Below are 21,005 nucleotides of genomic sequence, written 5' to 3'. Positions count from 1 at the left end.
AGTGGGGTCTAACAGTGGCCCTGGCAGGTGACAGCCCATAGCACAGCCTACGCTCTTGGGTTGATGGAGGGGGGTCTGATGTGGCTATGACCACCATCCCCACACGGTTCCTATGTGGGGACGCCTCTGTTGCTACCTCTTAACTGTTTTGCACACCAGACTCTCCTCACACCCACACAATTGTACCTCTCAACTGTTCTCTTAACTTATCTTTCAACAGAATGCTTTTTAACCTCTGTTAGTCTCTACAGTCACCCACCAGGTCTGAACAATTTCAAGCCTCCGTGCACTCTGTTTATTTGTGGTAACAAGGCTGTCATCTCACTGCAAATGTCATTTGTATCCTGTGGCAGCTACACAGCATTCATACAATGACTCTCGGCTTCACAGGGTCTCCGGAGAGAGAAAGACTCAACAGGAATACAGTGGCGAGTGCAGTTTGTGGACTAGCATTCTCCATGTAAAAGCTCCCTGCAGGCCGATATTTCAAGGGAGCATCCATCCATCCTTACCCCCTGAAGGGACATCATGGTCCAGATGTGGGGTGGCTTCTGGGTCAGCCGAAGATGGCTGTTGTCTTAGCCTTCTTGTGCTGCCAGAGCAGAATACCACAGACCTGGTGGCTTTAACAACAGTTCTGGCAGCTGGAAGTCCAAGATCAAGGTGGCAGTAGAGTTGATGTCTGCTGAAGGCTCTCTCGTGCTGCAGAAGGCCATCTTCTCACTGTGTCCTCAAAGAGCCTTTTCTCAGTGAAAGGAGGGGGAGGAAGCAAGCATTCTGGTGTCTCTTCCCATAAGGGCACTAATCCCAACACAAGGGCTCCACCCTCAGGACCTTATCTATACCTAAGTATCTCCCAAAGGTCCCATCCCCAAATACCATCATATTGGGGGTTAGGGCTTCAACATACAGATTGGGGTTGCTGTTGTTGAGTCACTAAGTTGTATCAGACTCTTTGAGATTCTTGGCAACCCCATGGACTGCAGCACTCCAGACTTCCCTGTCCTTCACTCTCTCCCAGAATTTGCTCAAGTTCATGTCCATTGAGTCAGTGATGCTATCTAACCATCTCATTCTCTGCTGCCACATTCTCCTTTTGCCTTCAATCCTTCCTAGCATCAGGGTCTTTTCTAATGAGTTGGTTCTTTGCATCAGGGCCAAAGTATTGGAGCTTCAGCATCAGTCCTTCCAATGAATATTCAGGGTCAATTTCCTTTAGGATTGACTGGTTTGATCTCCTTGCACTCCAAAGGACTCTCAAGAGTCTTCTCCAGCACAATTCAAAAGTATTAATTCTTGAACTCAGCCTTCTTCATGGTCCAACTTTCACATTTGCAAATGACTACAGAAAAAGCATAGCTTAGACGCTACGGACCGTTGTAGGCAAAGTGATGTCTCTGCTTTTGAATATGCTGTCTAGGTTTGTCATAGCTTTCCTTCCAAGGAATAAGCATCTTTAATTTTGAAGCTGTGGTCACCATCACAGTGATTTTGGAGACCAAGAAAATAATAAACCTGATTTGGTGGGGAGGATGGGTAACATAATTCAGTCCACAACAGCCATCATGGAGCAAGGGTGTCCCCAGTCGTCCCTTGGCACCCAGGCCACAGCTGGACTGAGTTCAGGATTCTGGGAGGCTCAGGAGAACAGCCAGCACCTGGCTGTTCACATTCTCAAGGAGTGCTGGATAGGTCAGAAGTACTCACATGGGATGAGCCATGAAGGAAAAATCAGATCTAACCTGGGCGAAATGGACTCACTCAGTGGGCAGTCAGAGCAGGGAGGGGTCATTGGTGGAAGGCTCCTGGAGAACTGGCCCTGTGTCTTCAGCCTGTTCATGGTCAGCAGGTCTCCTGTGCTGGGCTGCACAATGTGTGCAGAGGAACCAGAGCCTTTGGAGGTGGCTCCAGCATCATGGTGGTGGTGGGACAAGACGGCAGTAGCAGGGTGAGGTGGACTCAGCACCACAGCCTGTGGAGTCCAGGGGGCCCAGCTGCCACCAGAGAGAACCAGATATATCCAAGTGACTGTGAGGAGCTGCATTGTGACCCTGCAGGGTCTGGCTCCTGGCCACTTGGGACAGGTCCCAGCTATGCTCGTGAGGCCAGAGTGCAGTTCTCTGTGGTCCCAGACTCAGTGTCTAGGTGGCTTCTTTGACCTGGCCCTTTCATAATTCCTTTGACCAAGATTACTGGGTCCCCTGACGAGGGCCATCAGCTGCCAGCTCTTTTCTGGAGCCAATAAGTGTAGCCTAACACAAGGTTACTCAGCATCACAGGAATCTATTTATTACTCAGCATCACAGGAATCTATTTATTTGGAAAATCAGATCAATCAAATTGCCGTTTCCAATTAATTGTCTTAGTTTCATACATGTCCGTATAGCAAGTGTATCTCAGAGCTTTTCAGATTAGGAGTACAAATAAGGTCACATATATGCCCAGACGACGTCCCTAAGCCTGAACTGATTTTAGTGGTGACAATTTCGGCTTTTCCACAGCTGTCCCCAACTCACAGACTGCTACTTGCTGCAGGTGGATTCATCAGCACCCTGACCCTAATCCTGCCCCTCTGCCCCTCCTGTGTCAGCTGGGCCTGACTGCTGATTATGGGCCAGGCTGAGCCCCGAGGGTGGACCCTCCTACAGAGAAGCCTGGCCTGCAGCACTGGACCTGTGCCCAGCCCCACCCCACAGGCCAAGATGGGTGCCCCTGGGGAGAGAGAGCAGATCCATCTCCTCCCCCCGAGAGTACTGGGATCAGTCACAGCTCACCCACAGGTCCACAGTTGTGACATCCATTCCATACCATCACATCCCCCCATACCATCACATCCCCCCAAGGACCTACACCTAACAGTTAATTACACAGTTTGAGTCTAGACTCCCCTCCCACCCTCTGTCTCCTGGCTCAGGCAGAGTCATGCTGCCCACAAGACTGTATGCTTACAGACATCTCCATCACTGGGGATGATGGGTTGTCAGGGTCCCCTCATCCCTTTCCTCTTTAGAAGCCTGTCTGGCCCTGAATGCAATGGTGGCATGAACTGTCCACTCAGCTCCACCAGGCAGGCTCCCAGCTTCTGGCTCAAGGAGAGAAACTGGGGGAGGGGCGACTCATAACTCCACCCACCCCGGGCTCTGACAGCATCCAGCCGAGTGTCCTGCTGATGCATGTCTGGCTTTCTGAGAGTGGCACAGGTGTGCCTCCGTCCAGGATAGCCATGGGACCATGTAGCCCTAGGCAGGAGGAGCAGTGTTCAGGGCTTGGGGCAGCTGGGCAGTACTCATCTTGGGGTCCACAGAGCCCTGACTCTATCTGGCACCCAGTGCAGCCCCGTCTGAGGGCCAGAGTCTCTGGTCCTGGGCATGATCACTGCTCCATTTCTACCCTTTCTTCCTCACCCTTCCCTCCAGCCCCACAGAATGGGACCTGACCACTGACCACAGGGGAGGCAAGAGAAGGCGAGGCTCCTGATTGTCAACTGCTCTCGGTCAAATTGAGGGTTCTCAGGCAGGAAGCCACCCTGCCCTCCATCCTTCCTGCCACTCCCACCCCCCACCCCACCTCTCGCAGAACCCCAGCACTTCAAGACTTGGGCAATTACCCAACCTCCCCTTCTCCCCACTCAGGGTTTTATCTAAATCGCCCTCTTCTCCCCCACTGCACTCCCCCCATCCGCTCCCCTCTTACGCTGCAGGTAGAAGGTGGCTTCTTTTCCTCCTAAAGACTTCTTCCCCTCTGTGCACATCATCTCATTCGTCACTTTTCATCCCACTCACTCCATCTTGCAAACCACCCTATAATTTATCCTGATAATCATTTCACTCCCCAGAGCAGCTGAGTCATCTGCAGGCTTTCAGCTGTCACCACAGCACCTTGTCTAGAGCATCAGAGAAGCCCAGTCCAAACCCTGAGTCAATCATTTACAGTTTCCAGCCAGGAACTGCCAGGAGCCCTGTTTCATTGTGATGGGTCCTCCATCCCTGTCCCTGGCTCTCTCATCTCCCCCCCCCCAGCCACAGAACAGGGACAGCTCTGTGAACAGTGCCACCATAGCCAGCTGCCTAGCCAGGACTCTGATGGGCAAGTCAAACACCTTGCTCTTCTCTGGCTGTACCAAATCAAGCCAGATTCCTTCTCATCATTCTCAAGGGAACGAAATCCAACTAAATCTAAAACTAAAACTAAACCAACAACGTCCCAGCCTGTTCAACAGAGCAGGCTGGTCACGTCCGGGAATTTTCTTCTCCCAGGCTTGCCACTACTGCCTCTCCTCCCCGCTGGGCCAGTGCTCAAACTCCACGCAGCAGATGCTCAGATAGCAATGAGGAATGGGCTGTCCACTTCCAGCTCTTGTTCTGTCGCCTACCTTTCCCAGGTATATCCTGTCCCCTCATGGCTCTCAGGTGCCACCAACAGCTTTTCACTCTGTCCCCACTGCTTCCACATAGTGTCCACAGCTTCACACAGCCTGGTCCACACCAGTCCCCCTCAGTCCCTCTGCAGCTTTCTCCTGGGGACAGGAAGGTTTGGGTGACCTCTCAGGCCTTTCCAAGGCCCAAAGAAAACTTGGGGTTCTCTGTGCATACTTGCTCTCCCCAGTCACCCCCTCTGCTGGCATCTCTATGTGGTCATTGGTCAACAGAGCTCCAGAAGAGACCAGAAAGTCCAACCACTCCACCCCGGGATCCCAAACTAAAAAGGAGCTTCATCAGTCCCTCCCACTCCATCTTTCCTCCATGCCCAACCCTCCTGATTCTCTCTCCTAACTCTCTTCCTTCCCAGAATCTTCTAGCCTAACAGAAGGACAGAGGAGAGTTGGAAAACAGCCTTATTCAGATGGTCTCTTTCTCTCAGTTCTTCTGCCTCGTGTGTTTGTTGTTGTTCAGTTGCTGAGTCGTGTCTGACAGTTTGTGACCCCGTAGACTGCAGCACCCTAGGCTTCCCTGTCCTTCAGTAACCCTCAGAGTTTGCTCAAACTCCTGTCCATTGAGTCAGTGATACCATCCAACCATCTCATCCTCTGTCGTCCTCTTCTCCTCCTGCCCTCAATTTTTCCCAGCATTAGGGTCTTTTCCAATGAGGCGGCTTTTCGCATCAGGTGGCCAAAGTATTGGAGCTTCAGCATCAGTCCTTCCAGTGAATATTCAGGGTTGATTTCCTTTAGAATTGAATGGTTTGATCTCCTTGCAGTCCAAGGGACTCTCAAGAGCTACTCCAGTAGCACAATTCAAAAGCGTTAATTCTTCAGCACTCAGCCTACTTCATGGTCCAACTCTCACATCCATGCATGACTACTGGAAAAACCACAGCTTCAACTCTACTGACCTTTGTCGGCAAAGTGATGTCTCTGCTTTTGAATATGCTGTCTAGGTTTGTCATAGCTTTCCTTCCAAGGAGCAAGCAAGCATCTTTTAATTTTGTGACTATAGTCACCATCTACAGTGATTTTGGAGCCCAAGAAGATAAAATCTGTCACTGTTTCCACTTTTCCCCCACCTATTTGCCATGAAGTGGTGGGATCAGATGCCATGACCTTTGTTTTTCAAGTGTTGAGTTTTAGGCCAGGTTTTTCACTCTTCTCTTTCACCCTCATCAAGAGGCTCTTTAGTTCCTTTTTGCTTTCTGCCATTAGGGTGGTATCATCTGTATATCTGAGGTTGTAGATATTTCTTCTAGCAATCTTGATTTCAGTTTGAGCTTCATCCAGTCCAGAATTTTGCAGGATGTACTCTGCATATAAGTTAAACAAGCAGGGTGACAATATACAGCCTTGATGTACTCCTTTCCCAATTTGGAACCAGTTGTTTCATGTCCAGTTCTAATGGCTGCCTCCTGACCTGCATACAGGTTTCTCAGGAGGAAAGTAAGGTGGTCTGGTATTCCCATCTCTTTTAGAATTTACCAGTTTGTTGTGATCCACATAGTCAAAGGCCTCCTGCTTTGGAGACTGAGAAATTGAGAATTCACCTGGGTTCTTCAGAGTTCCCCAGATACTGACACTGAGTGGCTTATGTCAAGTTGTCTGGGTTCAGGGGAAAGGTTTTGGGGCCACAGCGAGCAAAGATGGCATTCAAGTGACCATCAGAGGGAGGGCACACCAGTAAATGCACCACTTGTCAGCCCACCACATCAGGGCCCTGGGAAGGGATATTCACTATGGAATTTAGGTTGAGGTTTCCTTCCTCCAGGCATGACTTTTTTCCCTTAGCCATGGTGGTCAGGGTGTCCTGGTGGACTAGCTGGCTCCTGGAAGGCCGGTGGGCCATGATGTCCATGCGGAATTCTTTGATGACAAAGTAGTAGCAGAAAACATCCAGGCAGCAATTGAAATTGGAGAAACACATGGACAACTGCAGGAACAAGATAATATTCTGCTTGGCTCTGCACTCCACAATGAAGCCATTCCTCACCAGGAACTGCAAGAAGAAACTCAGGTGGACGGGGAGAAAGGAGACCACAAAGACAGCCAAGCTGACTGCAATAGTCCAGATGCAGGCCTTCTGCTGGACCCAGTCCCGGGTGTGGTCCCGACGAGCAACCAGAATGTGAATACTCCTGGAGGAGCAGAAACCAATGATGCTCATGGGCAGAAGGAAGCCAAAGACCTCAAAAGGGAAGAAGACCTTGGCACTCCAGGTGCCATCAGTCATGTTATTGAAGCACGTGTAATTTTCCACTTTGCCATGGAAGCTATAGACAGGAGTGCTCCCGACCCACACCAGCACCCAGATGATACAGCAGATCCCGAAGATCTTCCTGGGAGACCGGATGTGACTGACCAGGATTGGGTACCGGATGGCCAAGAATCTGTCCAGGCTGATGAAGCAGATAGTGAAGATGCTCCCATACATGCTGATGAAGTAGAGGCACTCCACCAGAGTACAGAAGGGAAGGAAGGAGCCCTGCCTTCGGGACAGGAACATCTTGAATGGGAGGGAGAGCACCAGCAGGAGGTCAAAGACTGCCAGGTTGATCATGTAGATGGAGGTGGCAGTGTAGCAAGGCCACCTCTTCTTCAGGAAGGAGCTAAAGCCTCGGATGGCGAGTACATTGAGGAGCAGACCGAGAATGAAGGTAGGGATGTGGACAGCCAACTGCACAGTTTCCATCAGCTGTTTCACATCGTTGAAGGAGCAGTTTTCGCTGTGGTTCTGCTGGCTCATATTCCTTCCTACAATGTCAACAATAGATGAGATGAAGCTCCTCTTACTCTATAGAACTAATGGAGTCAAACAACTTTGTCGAGACTCATGAACACATCCCCTTTATCACACAGCAATCTATGCTCTCCAAACAACAATTAGAAAACACAGGAAGGAAAATCACCTTCTAATTCTGTTGCCCAGATGTAATCACTGTGATATATATATATATGTGTGTGTGTGTGTGTGTGTATATATATATATAGATAGATAGATATATACGTACATACGTGTGTGTATGTGTCTTTATCTTTTACAAAAACAGAATATGCATGACCCTTTCTCTGTTCCCTTTTCTCTGATCGAAGTCTTTCTGTTGAAAGTATCAGCAAGACCATAAGTCCTGACCCAAACTGGTTTCATCAAAGAGAATTTCACAGGACTGGAAACAAGAAAACTAGGGCACTGCTGACTTTAGCTGCAGATTGTACAGCTTCAAATGCTGTTTTCAGAATCCAGTTCCTCTTTGTATGTTGCCCCTCTGCTCCACCTCACCCTCACCCCTAAGGTTGGACAGAGCTGACCCCACCCCTAACTGTCCAGTTGGTGGCAATCAGTGCATCACATTCCCCAGGACACTGTCATTGGTTCATTTATAGGTCCAGGGGTGAATATTTGACCCAGAGCAGATGAAAAGTAATGAACCTCTTGCTTGGGTTTCTAGGAAGGGTGTTGGGGCTTTTTCTTTGGGATTTGAAATTGGGAGGATAAAGCCTGAAGCTGCTAGAGCCTCTTGCTCTCCAAGAAGAAAACCATACAGAGACTGGAAAAACATGGAAGAAAAAACATGCCCAAAGAGAGTGAAGTGAGGGCTTGTGCATGTGTGTGTGCTCAGTCGCTAAATCATGTCCAATTCTTTGTGACTCCATGGACTGTAGCCCACTGGGCTCTTCTGTCCATGGGATTTTCCAGACAAGAATACTGGAGTGGGTTGCCATGCCCTCCTCCAGGGGATCTTCCCCACCCAGGGGTCGAACCTCAATCTCCTGCATTGCAGGCAGATTCTTCACCACTGAGTCACCGGGAAGTGAAGTGAAGGCTTGAGGTCTCCCTAAGGCAAAGAAAGGCCTTTGAACAGAGAGAAAATTAGAGCTGGCTTCAGGAACAAGAGGTCCGAGGTTGCAGGTGTGGCTGCAGATGGTCGCTGGATACCAGCAGACAGATAGAGATCACAAGCCCTTGGGAAGGCAGCAGTTGAGTATTTTTAAGACCCTGTATAGAATGCCATTCCCAAATCCTCTCTAACTGCTGGCAAAAACAGAAATATATGTGTGTATGTGTATATGTATATATATATATATATATATTTAATCTCTCATCCATTGAGCACTATATAGTAAATATATAATATACATTATTTGGTGCCTTTCCAGAAATTCAACACTTTCCTATGTGCTAACTTTTCTTATAGGTTTATGTCATGGAAGATCTAAGAAAATGTACCGACTCATATCAGAAGCTTCAGACTCCTGTGGTCTGTGTGAATGGCACCTCCTGGAGTTGCGCAGTGTAGGTCCCAGGTGGAACTTAACTGCCCCAACCCTAGAAGCCTGGAATAAATTAACTGTAAGCTGGCGGGTTGCCCTCTCCCAGCTGAATATCCCCAACTATGCAACAAGCTTATCTCAAAAAAATAGCTAGAATAGTTTGGAACCAACAAGATAAGTTTCAAAAATGACAAAAAGAACAGAAAAGAACCCAATTTGGATCTAACTGAAAGTGTTGCAGCACCAAAAAGGAAGACTCATTTGGCTAAGAGAAGTCACCTTCAACATCAGAAACAACAGAAAACCAAGAACCACAAAGATAAGAGCAAATACAAGCTTGTGCTTAAAGAGATTCGACAAGACTGCAAAAAAACGGAACCTGGGGCATCCGTTTGGGGCTGGGTCATGCTCACACAGACTCCATGGGTGAACCCAGCTCATTGCTTCTGATTCAAAGATTAGAACTAAAGTGGCCAAGGAAAAAAAAATTAGTGATGTTTAAAGATAAACCCAAATTCAAACCCAAAACATGGGTGAATTGAACAAATTGATGAAAAACTAACAGAAATGGTAAAAAAAAAAAAAAAAGGTTCTAAGATGCCAGTGCTTGTCTGAATTGACTGTACCAATTATTCGTGTACAAGTATTCCTGTGGAAAAGATAAAAGTCAGCTATCAGTGTCCTCCAGCAGGGAAATCCTAAAGGTCACATTTGAATTGCTGAACGACTTCAAATGTGAGCTTTTCAAATGTTAATTTTTGAAGCTAGAAAAGCACACCATGGATTGGCAATAAGAAACCAGGTTGAAAAAAAATACTTCCAGCTAATGGTAGAGTGAGCAAAGAATCTGAAAAATTAATCCCCTGAATTCCCTCTGAAAGGGAACAATCTTTTTTCTAAAAAGATCAGAAACTTCATTGGAATAAGATTAAAAAAACCTCCAGGCTGCAGCAAGATGTAAAAGTCATTTTTTTTTCCCCCAAAGATGGGCTGCAAATAAAAAGCAATCCACTTGAAGTGGTGGCTAGCAACCTCCCACTCTAGACCTGTTGTCTGGGGCTGTGGATGGCACCTGTTCTGGCCAGCTCTGGGATCCGCTCAAATCAACTGAATCAACTGATTGAATCAACTGTAAGATGGTGCAGGGGGGAGGCCAAGAAGCAAATGCTGAGACAGTTTTAGGCATTTGACAGATATATTAAGGGAAAGGCCGGTGAAGGATAAAGGGCAAGAGACAAGAGTGTACGGGCTTCCCTGGTGGCTCACTGGTAAAGAACACATCTGTCAATACAGGAGACTGTGGGTTTGATCCCTGGATCAGGGAGATCCCCTGGAGGAGAAAATGGTAACCCACTCCAGTATTCTTGCCCAGAGAATCCCATGGACAGAGGAGCCTGACAGGCTACAGTCCATAGCGTCACAAAAGAGTCGAACAGGACTTAGTGACTAAACAACAACAAAAATAGGAGTGGACAGGAAGAGCCCTCAGACCGCAAAGCAGTCTGACACCTGTATAAGGAGAGAGAGAAGGAAGAGTTGGGTAGGAAGAACTTCAGACCATAGTGCAGCTCTAAGAATGATGAAGACCTCTTCAGGTCGTCGAAGATACTGGAAGCACAAGTCACCTGTTCAAGTTCCATGTCCAGCAGGAATCTCCCAGGACCAGTGCCTCCTCAGAGCCCCGTCATTGGCTAGAACCAGCCCAAGGTGGGCATGACCCCAGTTGGACTGTCAGTCACCAGGGCCCTGGTCCCAGCTTCATACTAGGAAGGAAATAACATGAATGGGGAAAGGTAATGGATCAAGCAAATTGAGTCTGTGAACAGACCTGAAGGGCCCGAGAGGAACTTTGTTAACCGCAAGCAGCTGATGCCTGAGAGGCAGGCTGAATTACACCACAGAGAAGATGAGAACTTGGATTAGAGGAACCATGTTTTATGCAGTTTTTGGAAAGAAAGCCACTCTCAGATGTCCCACTTACATCTTTGTGCTTAGTCGCTCAGTTGTGTCTGACTCTTTGAGACCCCATGGACTGTACCCCACCAGGCTCCTCTGTCCATGGGGATTCTCCAGGCAAGAATACTGGAGTGGGTCGCCATGCCCTCCTCCAGTACTTAACATCTTTAAATGTCATTAATATAAAAGCTTACAAACTTTGTGAATAAATAAACCAAGTTTCCTGGAAACCTCTCTGAAAAAAATAACACCAGAAAAGTTTCAAGGGGTTAAATTTGAGCATAAGAACTTCATGCCCAATTGGGTGGCTGTTCAGGTGTGAAGATCATAAAAAGCCAACTAGGTATGTATGGCTTTCAGAGGGGATGGGGGGAAACTGCCTCCAAGAGGCAGAAGTTCAGCTCTCCAAGAGATGCCAACAATAAAAGATGCAAACATCAAGATGGGCAAGTTCAGAGAATCAGAAGCAGGAAACTGGAAAGAGACCAAAGCTATGATGAATATAGTTACAGATTTAGAAGAAAAAAAAAGTAAAAGAGATCTTGCGTGCATGCTAAGTTGTTTCAGTCGTGTCCAACTCAGAGCCACCCTGTGGACGTAGCCCACCAGGCTCCTCTGTCCATGGGATTCTCCAGGCAAGAGTACTGGAGTGGGTTGCCATGCCCTCCTCCAGGGGATCTTCCTGACCCAGGGATTGAACCAGCATCTCTTGTGTCTTCTGCATTGGCAGGTGGGTTCTTTACCAATAGTGTCACCCGGGAAGCCCTAAGAGATCTTCCATGTCTTTAAAAAAAGACAAGCTGTAATACCTCAGATAAAGTAATGAAGAAGGAAGATATTCTTGGGTTGCAGAGGGCAAGCATGACAGAGAGTACTGGGACACAGGAAAAGAAAACATTACATAAAAGGGAAATTAAAGGTCATTGTTCTGTCTTCTTTTTTAACTTTGATAGTTACAGAAAGCGTAAGATTTTTTAAACCTTGACCTAACAACTGACTATTAAAAACAGGATGCTTATCCTCAAAATCACTAAAGTTGATAAAGAGAAACAAATCAGACAAAACAGTCAAGGAGTAATAGAATGGGAAAAAGTAACCAAGCATAGAAATTACATCAATAAAATAAATTACATTCTCCAAATAAACTTTGGAGATTTAAAATTTTTTAAATTAACCAATGTTTTCAGTTCAATTACAAAATAAAATGCAATTCTTTATTGCTTGTAAAGGACACACTTACTTAATGACAGAAATACTCAAAGTAAAAGTCCCAGGATGAGATATCGGACAAATATGAGCAAAAGGAAAGTCCGAGTGTAAGTATTCATACCTAGCACTGTAGAATTAAGAATAAAACTACACATCAGGATTAAGAGCTTATTTTATATTAATAAAAGAAAAATTGTGACAAATATAGTAATTTATGCACTAGATGATGTTGTATAAAAGTACATAAAGTAATACTGTTAAAATTCAAGAGCCATTGGCAAAAATATGGCAGTTTCAGATTTTAATGTGGAATAGATTTGAACAGATCAAATTGGTAAAGTGTAAATTAGGATACAGAATTATATAAATAATGTAATGAATATAATTTAATTAATATCTTAGATTTTATTTTAAATAAATAGTCTGGTTTTTTCTCAAGTATCCGAGAAAAAGTTGTTAAGATAAATTACCTGTCTAGCAAGAACAAAGCTTTCCATTAAAAGAAAAGCAGAAATTTTGTGGGGTATATACTCTGACCACAATACACAGAAGCCTAGGAAATAAACAAAATTGGCTTTTTAAAAACGAAGTAAAGCCAGGATTACAAAACAAAATGCATGGGGCATAGTCAACAATGACAAGAGCTTTCTGGATTGATTGTTTAAAAAAAATTTCACAAGATGCAGCTGGAACTATTCTCAGAGATAAATACATAGCCCAGACAGCTTGAATTTTTTTTTTTTTTAAGAAAACTAAATAAATGATTGAAACAGTCAACATGGGCATTTAGGGAAAAAAAGAACACTAAAGTAATAGAGAAATTGAGGATATTTTTATAAAGATAAAAGTGAAAATAAAAGAATTAGCAAAGAGGAAAATAACCAGAATCTGTAAATTTAATTCTTTGGCAGAGAGAGGGAGGTGAAGAGTAAACTAAACAATACAAACACCTCTAATAATTGTGATCGATAAACAAGATTCAAGCAAAACTAGAAACGAGAAGGTGTTCTAAGACTAATAGAGGAGAGAGAAAAAAATAAAAAGAAATTACCTTATTACTAATCCACTTAAAAACCATGAAGTAGTTGACAATTTAAGGGCAAAACATAACTTACCACAATTAATACAAGAATTAACACAAGTGGTATTGATTAGATCAAAAGCCATGAGTAAAACTGAGAATGTTATCAAAGAATAAATAGATTTTAATATATCTAGAGGTGGGGGGCTCTAGCATATTTTAACTTTCAAGGACCAGATAATTCCCATACTCTATAAATAGTTTCAGATACACAAGATAATGATAATCAAGAATTTGTTATAAAACTAATTTACCCAAACACCAAAACTTGACAAATGTAGCACAAAAGAGGAAAACTGCTCAAATGCATGTATGAAAATAGATGCAAATATCTGAGTTAAAATATTACCAAATAGAACTCAATATACTAAAATTATAACTCATCATTTTACCAAGTCATATTCACCACAGAAATGTAAGACCTTTTTTCAATGTTAGGAAATTTGCTAATATTGTGCGTTACATCATTAGGACAAAAATGAAAAGCCATCGCATTGTATGATAGTTTTTCCACAAGTCATTTAAATGAAGGAAGAGAAGGATACTTCTTACACCTGATAAAGAGTAACCTGTTCACATTAACGGCCAACTTTGCATTTAATAGTTTAAAAAAAAAAAACAAACAAAAAGAGGCATTCTTATTGAAACTGGACACTTGCCGACACCCAGAAGTTCCAAACAACATGCTAGACAATTAACAGAAACAATAAGAAGAAATGAGGTATTCCCCTGAATTAATACAAGTGTCCTTTTGAATCATGGTTTTCTCAGACTATGGGTTTCCTTGGTGGCTCAGCAGTAAAGAATCTGCCTGCAGGGTCGACCCCTGGGTCAGGAAGGTCTTCTGAAGAAGGAAATGGCAACCCATATTCTTGCCTGGGAAGAAGAGGCAGAAGAGCCTGCTAGGTTACAGTCCGTGGGGTCTCAAAGAATAGGATACAACTGAAAGACTAAGTCTTAGGGTATATGACCAGTAGTGGGGTTGCTGAGTCATATGGTAACTCTATTTTTAGTTTTTTAAGGCACCCCCATATTGTTCTCCACAGTGGCTGTATCAATTCACATTCCTACCAACAGCGCATGAAGTTTCCCTTTTCTCCACATCCTCTCCATCATGTTGATGGGCCTAGAGTCTGTCATACAAAGTGAAGTCAGAAGGAGAAAAACAAATGTCATATATTAACGCATATATGTGGAATCTAGAAAAAATGGTACAAATGAATCTATTTCCAGGGCAGGAGTAGAGACACAGATGTAAAGAATGGACATGTGAACACAGAGGAGGAAGGGGGAAGGTGGGACGAATTGAGAGATTGGGATTGACATATATACACTGCTGCTGCTACCGCTGCTAAGTCGCTTCAGTCGTGTCCGACTCTGTGCGATCCCATAGACGGCAGCCCACCAGGCCCCACCTGTCCCTGGGATTCTCCAGGCAAGAACACTGGAGTGGGTTGCCATTTCCTTCTCCAGTGCATGAAGGTGAAAAGTGAAAGTGAAGTCACTCAGTCATGTCTGACTCTTTGCGACCCCATGGACTGCAGCCTACCAGGCTCCTCCATCCATGGGATTTTCCAGGCAAGAGTGCTGGAGTGGGGTGCCATTGCCTTCTACCATGTATAAAATAGATAGCTAGTGGGAACCTGCTGTATAGCAGAAGGAGCTCAGCTTGGTTCTCTGTGATGACCTAAAGGGATGGGAGGTGGGGTGGGAGGAAGGTCCAAGAGGGAGGGGATATATACATGTATACACACACACACACACACACACACACACACACACACACATACATATATACATGTATACAGCTGCTTCATTTCACTGTACAGCAGAGACTAACACAACATTGTAAAGCAAATAAACGCCAATAAAAATTTAAAAAATCAATCAATAAAAAGGGAAAAGTATAAGAACAATAAATAAAAAATAACTCAAATAGAAAGCTTAGTCAATAAATGATGTTAAGACTATCAGTGAAGAATTTGGGGGCTAAAAACTAACTTTCGAATCCTCATCTCACACCTAGTAGAAAAAGAAATTCCAAATTCATAAGCGAAAAAAACTTCAGGAGATCAAACCATAGTAAAACTACATGAAAACTTAGTGGCCAATTCATAAAAGCCAGTGGAAGGAAGGAAAAGCTCTTTGCAACTTAAAATAATTGAAAAGCAAAAGAATCAGAAAACAGGTAGAACAGGTTTGACTGTACAAAAATTAGAAATTTTCTTTTTGTTTAAAAAAGCTTAACATCTAAGAATATACTGAAGGAAAGCAAATACAACAAATAAGTTAGATAAATGATGTTCCTTTGCTATGAAGAGTGTTAAAAAATGAGTAATATCAAGACACACAATAGATTAACAGAAAAAGACACAAGTGGTTCCCATAAGATTTACGAAGAAATAAATTTTTTGCTTATATTATCTAGAGATGCTGACAAGGATTCCATAAAATAATCATCAATATGCTAGTGAGCATACAGATATGTACCCAACTTTGGGAAATGGATAACTTATATTACAAGCCCTAGAAATCTTTTTTAAGGTTTCATTCAGTGATTCTAAAAATTTACCTTAAGTAAATTATGCAAAAAAAAAAAAGGAAAAAATGTGTACGGAAATATGTTCACTTTAGCATCTTTTTCTCATAGCAAAAAATACATGCATTCACTTAAATGTCAACAAGAGCTCAATTTCACTACGGTAAATCTACTCAATGGAAAATTTTTGCCTGACTATATTATGTTTATGCTGACTACGCTAAATAAAGAACCCACAAACTACAGAACTATACATTCAGAATGATTTCAAATATGATTAAAAAAACCCCCACACAAGGAAAAAACCTAGAAAAAAAATTTCCATATGCCAAACACTGGTTGCATTCAAACGGTTAAATGGTGAGTGATTACTAAATCTTTTATCTTTATCTCTCTTTTTCTTCTACGTGTGTGTGTGTGTATTTTTCTAATTAATAATGAAATGAAAACAATTTTTAAATGGTTTAATGTATTAAATGCTGGGGCAAAAGAAGAAAAATAGCAACAGCTTTTGACTTTCCTTTCAAAGAGGCAACATCTGAGTCTGTGTTGGAGGCACGGCGGGGGTGGAAGGGAGGTTTACACAGAATTTAAAGGAATGCATTGAACTGAAAGATACTCAGCTGATGAGGCATACATCTTGCCAGGTCAAAGATGTCAACATGTAGCATCAGAGGAACTTGAGAACAAAACATGATATGACAAGGAATTGGACAGGCAAAAAGCCGGTGCCACCTAAGAGACCAGAGAATAGCCACAAGAAACCAATCCATGATAAAAGCAAGGTTTCCTCTGCCTGCATGTCAGTCATCACATCATCAAAATTGTGTGTAACATAAAGGGAAGGACTTCCCTGGTGGCTCAGATGGTAAGGCGTCTGCCTGCAATGCAGGAGACCCGGGTTCGATCCCTGGGTCGGGAAGATGTCCTAGAGAAGGAAATGGCAGCCCACTCCAGTACTCTTGCCTGGAAAATACCTGGACACAGTCCACAGGTTTGCAGATAGAACACGACTAAGCGACTTCACTTTAAGAAGGAAGGAACCATGTGAAAGAAACTCAAACTGCCAGATGATCATTCAAGGGCCAGAGAGTGGGTGAAGAGGAGGGAAGATCTTTAAGCACAATTCTCCCAAAGTTGAGAGAGCTATTAATAGAAATAAATGTAGTTGTTAAACTTGACTATTTTCTAAAGTGGTTATTTAGGCTAAATTATCTTGTCTATTTTAAAGGGACAAAAGGAAGAGAAAATTCACTATAGAAACAAAGTGAAAAAAACTGCAATACCTCAATATAGAGAGCAGAGGGGCAACCCCATGGAGGTTTAGACAAATGTAACAATTACAATCAAATCATAATCAGTTCAGTCAGTTCAGTTCAGTCACTCAGTCGTGTCCGACTCTTTGCAACCCCATGAATTGCAGCACGCCAAGCCTCTCTGTCCATCACCAACTCCCGGAGTTCACTCAAACTCGTGTCCATCGAGTCGGTGATGCCATACTGACTAATAATTATATTAACTGCAATACTCCCTGTCAAGGGGGGAATCTGATCAAAAAAATTAAAACCCAATCATCTTGTGTTGATAAGAAACACCCCAAAAAAAGGCATAAGCTGAGTAAAATGATGAGATCATCTATGGATTATCAGATACACAGACCACTAGAAAGGAAGGAAATGTGACAGTGTCATTTTTTTTTAATACGGAGACCCTACAAGGTAAATGCTATAATAAACAATTAAAATACAAAATTTATGTTCCATGTACTTCTGTACATGATGGGAACAAGCAGAAATGCAAAACAGTAGAGAAAGAAATACAATTGCAGATAGAGACCCTAATGCTCCCCTCTTAGAATATCATTGATCAAGCAGACAGAGCTGTTTGGAGCTCTGAGCAGCTCAATTAATAATGTAGAACTAACAAATTAGTGAGGACCAAGTCATAAATCAGGGGAATACACTCTGTTATGGAGACGGCAAGTATCTTTCACCAAATTCATCCCATTCCCGGGCCCAGCCAAGGACTCCAAGGCAATGGCAATTTCACCTTTCAATTTTCAGATCGTTTTTCTGCAGACAGTAAGAAAACACAAGTATTTGCTGCAGCACTGACGGTATTAATCATAATATACAATAGGCATTTTCATGCATTCTTGTTAAGGAGTCTCTTAAGTAATGTGTCAGAGATAAAGTCAGAAGTACAGTGCCGAAATATTGGAAAGGAACAAATATTTACAGATGAAACACCAGTGAAGTCACAGCTGAAAGGAAAATCATTTCTAAGTATTCTTGCAGACAGGAAAGACAGTGAGAAATGAGGTGAACCCAGTTACACACAGACACTCTAGAAGAGGAACATGGGGGACATGTGACAAGTGGCCCTTGCACTGCACCCAGGCCCCAGAGGCTGTCAGTCTGCAGGGGCGTCATGTGGAGAGCCTAGGATGCCCCAACACAGGAGGACATAAAGGAAGGACTAGCGTTGCTCATAAGCCATAGAAGTATAGATATTTCTATAGCTATTCTAGAGATGTCATCTGGAGATGCCTCCATCATTCTGGAGATGTTATATCAGCATCTCCAAGGCTCAAGATAGGCTCCACTGTATGACTCCATGGGGCCATAACAGGAAGTTTCAGATGTTGTAGGAAGCAGACCTATCTTCCACTGGAAGTCAGAGAGCAGACCAACTGGCCGTGCAATGAGCTCTCTGTCCCCAGAGATATGCAGGCAGAGGCAGAATATCTGTTTATTTGGAATGTTATATTAAAAAAAAATCCACATATGTGAAAGGCTTAAAAAAAAAAAAAGGCTGAGATAGAATATTCTGGCAATATGTGTTTTTCTAATGTTTGGTGAAGAGAGGAAACATCTTGTACATGAAAGAGGATGGGCCTGGGAGCCCTGAGGCCCCTGCTCTGCTTCTGCTTCTCTCTGGCTGTGGGGCCTCTTTCTGGCCTGTCTGGCTTCTCTCATCCACACAGCACCGCCCAGCCCTGGGGACAGGGGCCCATGGTGGCTCTCTGACTGCCAACTCGACCCCACGCTGGGCTGTGATTCTTGCAGCTGTCAGGACCCAGAGCTACCCACACCTTCAAGGACCCAGCACCCCTCTTGGGGCAGCCCTGATCCCATGTCTCCACAGCAAGAGCATCTAAACCCAGCTGTGTGGCTCAGACCAAGCCACACACTTCTGGAAAGTCCTGGCTTTTCCAGAAAACACCAGCAATGGGAAAAATGCAACCTTAGGTGGTTTGCAGGCTAAGAAGCTTCTCTTGTGCTGCCGTGATCCTTCATCCACACAGAGAGCAGAGGTGTGAGCCAACTCAGAGGTGGGAGGGCCAGCTGGTGGCAGAGCGGCATCAGGACAGCTGAAGGGGTGTCATGGCAGGAGGAGCATCCTCGCCTGAAATTCCAGTTTTCTCTGGGGAGGCAGTGGTGAGCCCTGAAGGCAGAAAATAAGCATTTATTTGAATGCAGTTATCTGCTACTAACACTTCAATGTGAGTAAACTCATCGGTTAACACCTGAGCTGGGCTTCTGGGGATCATGATTAAGAAAGAACAGGACACAGGGGATGGAGCACACAGAACTTCCGGGAGTCCAGAATTTTGCTATAGCTGCACACTAAGCTTGGTGAGGGTGGAGTAGAGGTGGGTGGGGGAGTGCAGAGACGAGCTCAGGGATTTGAGATGTGGCCAGCTCTGTGCTAAGTGCTCTACGGAGGGAACTCAATACGCTCATTCCTGGGATGCTATTATAATTATGCCCATTTTACAGACGAAGACAAGGAGGATCACAGAAACCAAAGCACTCCCCCAAGCTCAAACAGGTAGTGAGGGGCCTCCAATGGACTCACATCCTGGACCTCTCCATCTTTCCTTTACCCCACCCCCACTAGCATCACCAGCAAGTTGTTGTTTCGTCTCTAAATTGTGTCCGACTCTTTTGGGACCCCACGGATTGTAGCCCACCAGGCTCCTCTGTCCATGGGATTTCCCAGGCAAGAATACTGAAGTGGGTTTACTTCTCCAGGGGATCTTCCTGACCCAGGGGTCTAACTTGCATCTCCTTCATTGGCAGGCAGATTCTTTACCACTGAGCCACCTGGAAAACCTATCACCAGCAAGAAGACCTGGTAAATCCAGGGGTTTATCCATCTGGTAAACCCCTTTCTCACTCCTTTCAGCAGCTGGCACCACCCAACAGTCTGATCCCCTCAGACTCACCTCCCATCCTAAAAACCCCATCCCTTCCTTCAATCCACTTTCACAAACCACCAGCATCATCTGATGTGATTTCCCTGCTATGGCCGGGTAGGGCCACCTGCCACTGGGGCAAGTCCCTGCTTTCCTCCAACAACCCCAGGACAATGACCATATATCCTTTGCACTTTATACCACCTCATGAAGCAAACGCAAAACAGACCCTCAACAAGGACTTATTCAATGAAAGAGGGGCCGAGTGAATGGCCTGGTCTGCAGCAGCTCCAGGGTGATAGGGGTGCCCTGTGCAGCTGGGATGACTGGCCAGATTCGAGAGCACCAAGCCTTCTGTGGAGTCCAGGGCTGCCCTGAGCACACCTCCACCCCTGTCTCACTGCCCCAGGAGCACACAGCCTATTCCAGGCCAGTCCTACAGACATTCCTTCACCTCCTGTTCTCCGCTTCCACTCGTAAGAAATGCTGTAACTTCCCTTCTAGCTTCTCCAAGAGACACTTGATGATGGTTGGAGAATAATCTAGTTATAAGATATAACAGTGGCCAAAGCTTGCTGAAAGCTTACGGGTGGGCAGCTGTGGGACAAGCACTTCCATCGCTTACTGCTCTCAAGAGCTCTGTGAGGAAGAAATTCTTATTGCTCCCATTCCCCTGAGAGGTACACTGAGACCAGGGAAATTACCCAGCTGGCAAGGGGCTGGCCTGGGCTCCCGAGTGCAGCTCTAGCCTGCCGTGAGCACTTTGCTCAGTGGCTGCAGGGTGATTCCTAGAGCTTGTCATCTTGGCCTCTTGGTGCTTTCCCGGCCCCAATTCCGGGGCAGCAGGCAGCCGACCCGAGGGAGGGAGGTGGGGACACGCAAGTCGAGCTCCCTTGGGGACGGCTCCTGGGCTGCCTACAGCGAGGTTTCCCCACCCAGCCCATGCTGCCACTCTGAGTCAAATCAGGAGGAAGTTGAGGATTCATAGAAAATGTCACCTGCAATCAGGGACAGACCAGTCCTCCCCTGCTGCTGCTGCTGTCACGAAGGCTGCCCGGGGGGGCTGCTGCTGTCCCTGACGTCTAAGACGGCCAGGCGAGTCGGGGCAGTTGCCGATGGAGCCCAGACCCCGAAGGAAAGTCACCTCGCGGTCCCCGAGACCAACGTCAGTGGGTGGACTCCGGGTGCATCGGGTTTTCTGAGCCGCCTGGGGGCTGTTACCTCCTGGGAGTCCAGTGCAGCTGAGCGAGGTGTGAGATGTTATTTCCCAGCATGGTCACCACCTTACTCTGGGGAGAGGCACTTCCCCTTCTGGGGCTGAACT

The 21,005-nt window shown here is 45.1% G+C and overlaps 1 protein-coding gene across 4 annotated transcripts; it reads right to left on the bottom strand.

Annotated features, from left to right (window-relative positions):
- Positions 1-5,883: 5,883 nt before the first annotated feature.
- On the bottom strand, positions 5,884-20,964 carry GPR55 (G protein-coupled receptor 55). 4 transcript variants are annotated; one of them, XM_010836979.1, is made up of 3 exons: positions 20,903-20,964; positions 18,727-18,927; positions 5,884-7,177 (listed from the first exon to the last, which is right to left on the bottom strand). In XM_010836979.1, exon 3 carries the CDS (start codon positions 7,167-7,169, stop codon positions 6,123-6,125), a length of 1,047 nt encoding a protein of 348 aa, XP_010835281.1. In that variant the 5' UTR covers positions 7,170-7,177; positions 18,727-18,927; positions 20,903-20,964; the 3' UTR covers positions 5,884-6,122. The 4 variants fall into 4 exon arrangements, with proteins under 4 accessions (XP_010835281.1, XP_010835278.1, XP_010835280.1 ...); XM_010836976.1 differs by having other exon boundaries at positions 20,680-20,958; XM_010836978.1 differs by having other exon boundaries at positions 20,826-20,958.
- Between the last annotated feature and the right edge of the window lie 41 nt (positions 20,965-21,005).

The sequence above is a fragment of the Bison bison genome, unplaced genomic scaffold (assembly GCF_000754665.1).
Source record: "Bison bison bison isolate TAMUID 2011002044 unplaced genomic scaffold, Bison_UMD1.0 scf7180017864068, whole genome shotgun sequence".
Taxonomy (NCBI): domain Eukaryota; kingdom Metazoa; phylum Chordata; class Mammalia; order Artiodactyla; family Bovidae; genus Bison; species Bison bison.
Note: the sequence above shows the minus strand (reverse complement) of the source record. Positions and strands in the feature narration are given on the sequence as shown.

What these genes read in the sequence shown, in the direction of transcription:
- GPR55 (XM_010836979.1), bottom strand. Translation starts at nt 7,169, where the DNA reads ATGAGCCAGCAGAACCACAGCGAAAACTGCTCCTTCAACGATGTGAAA.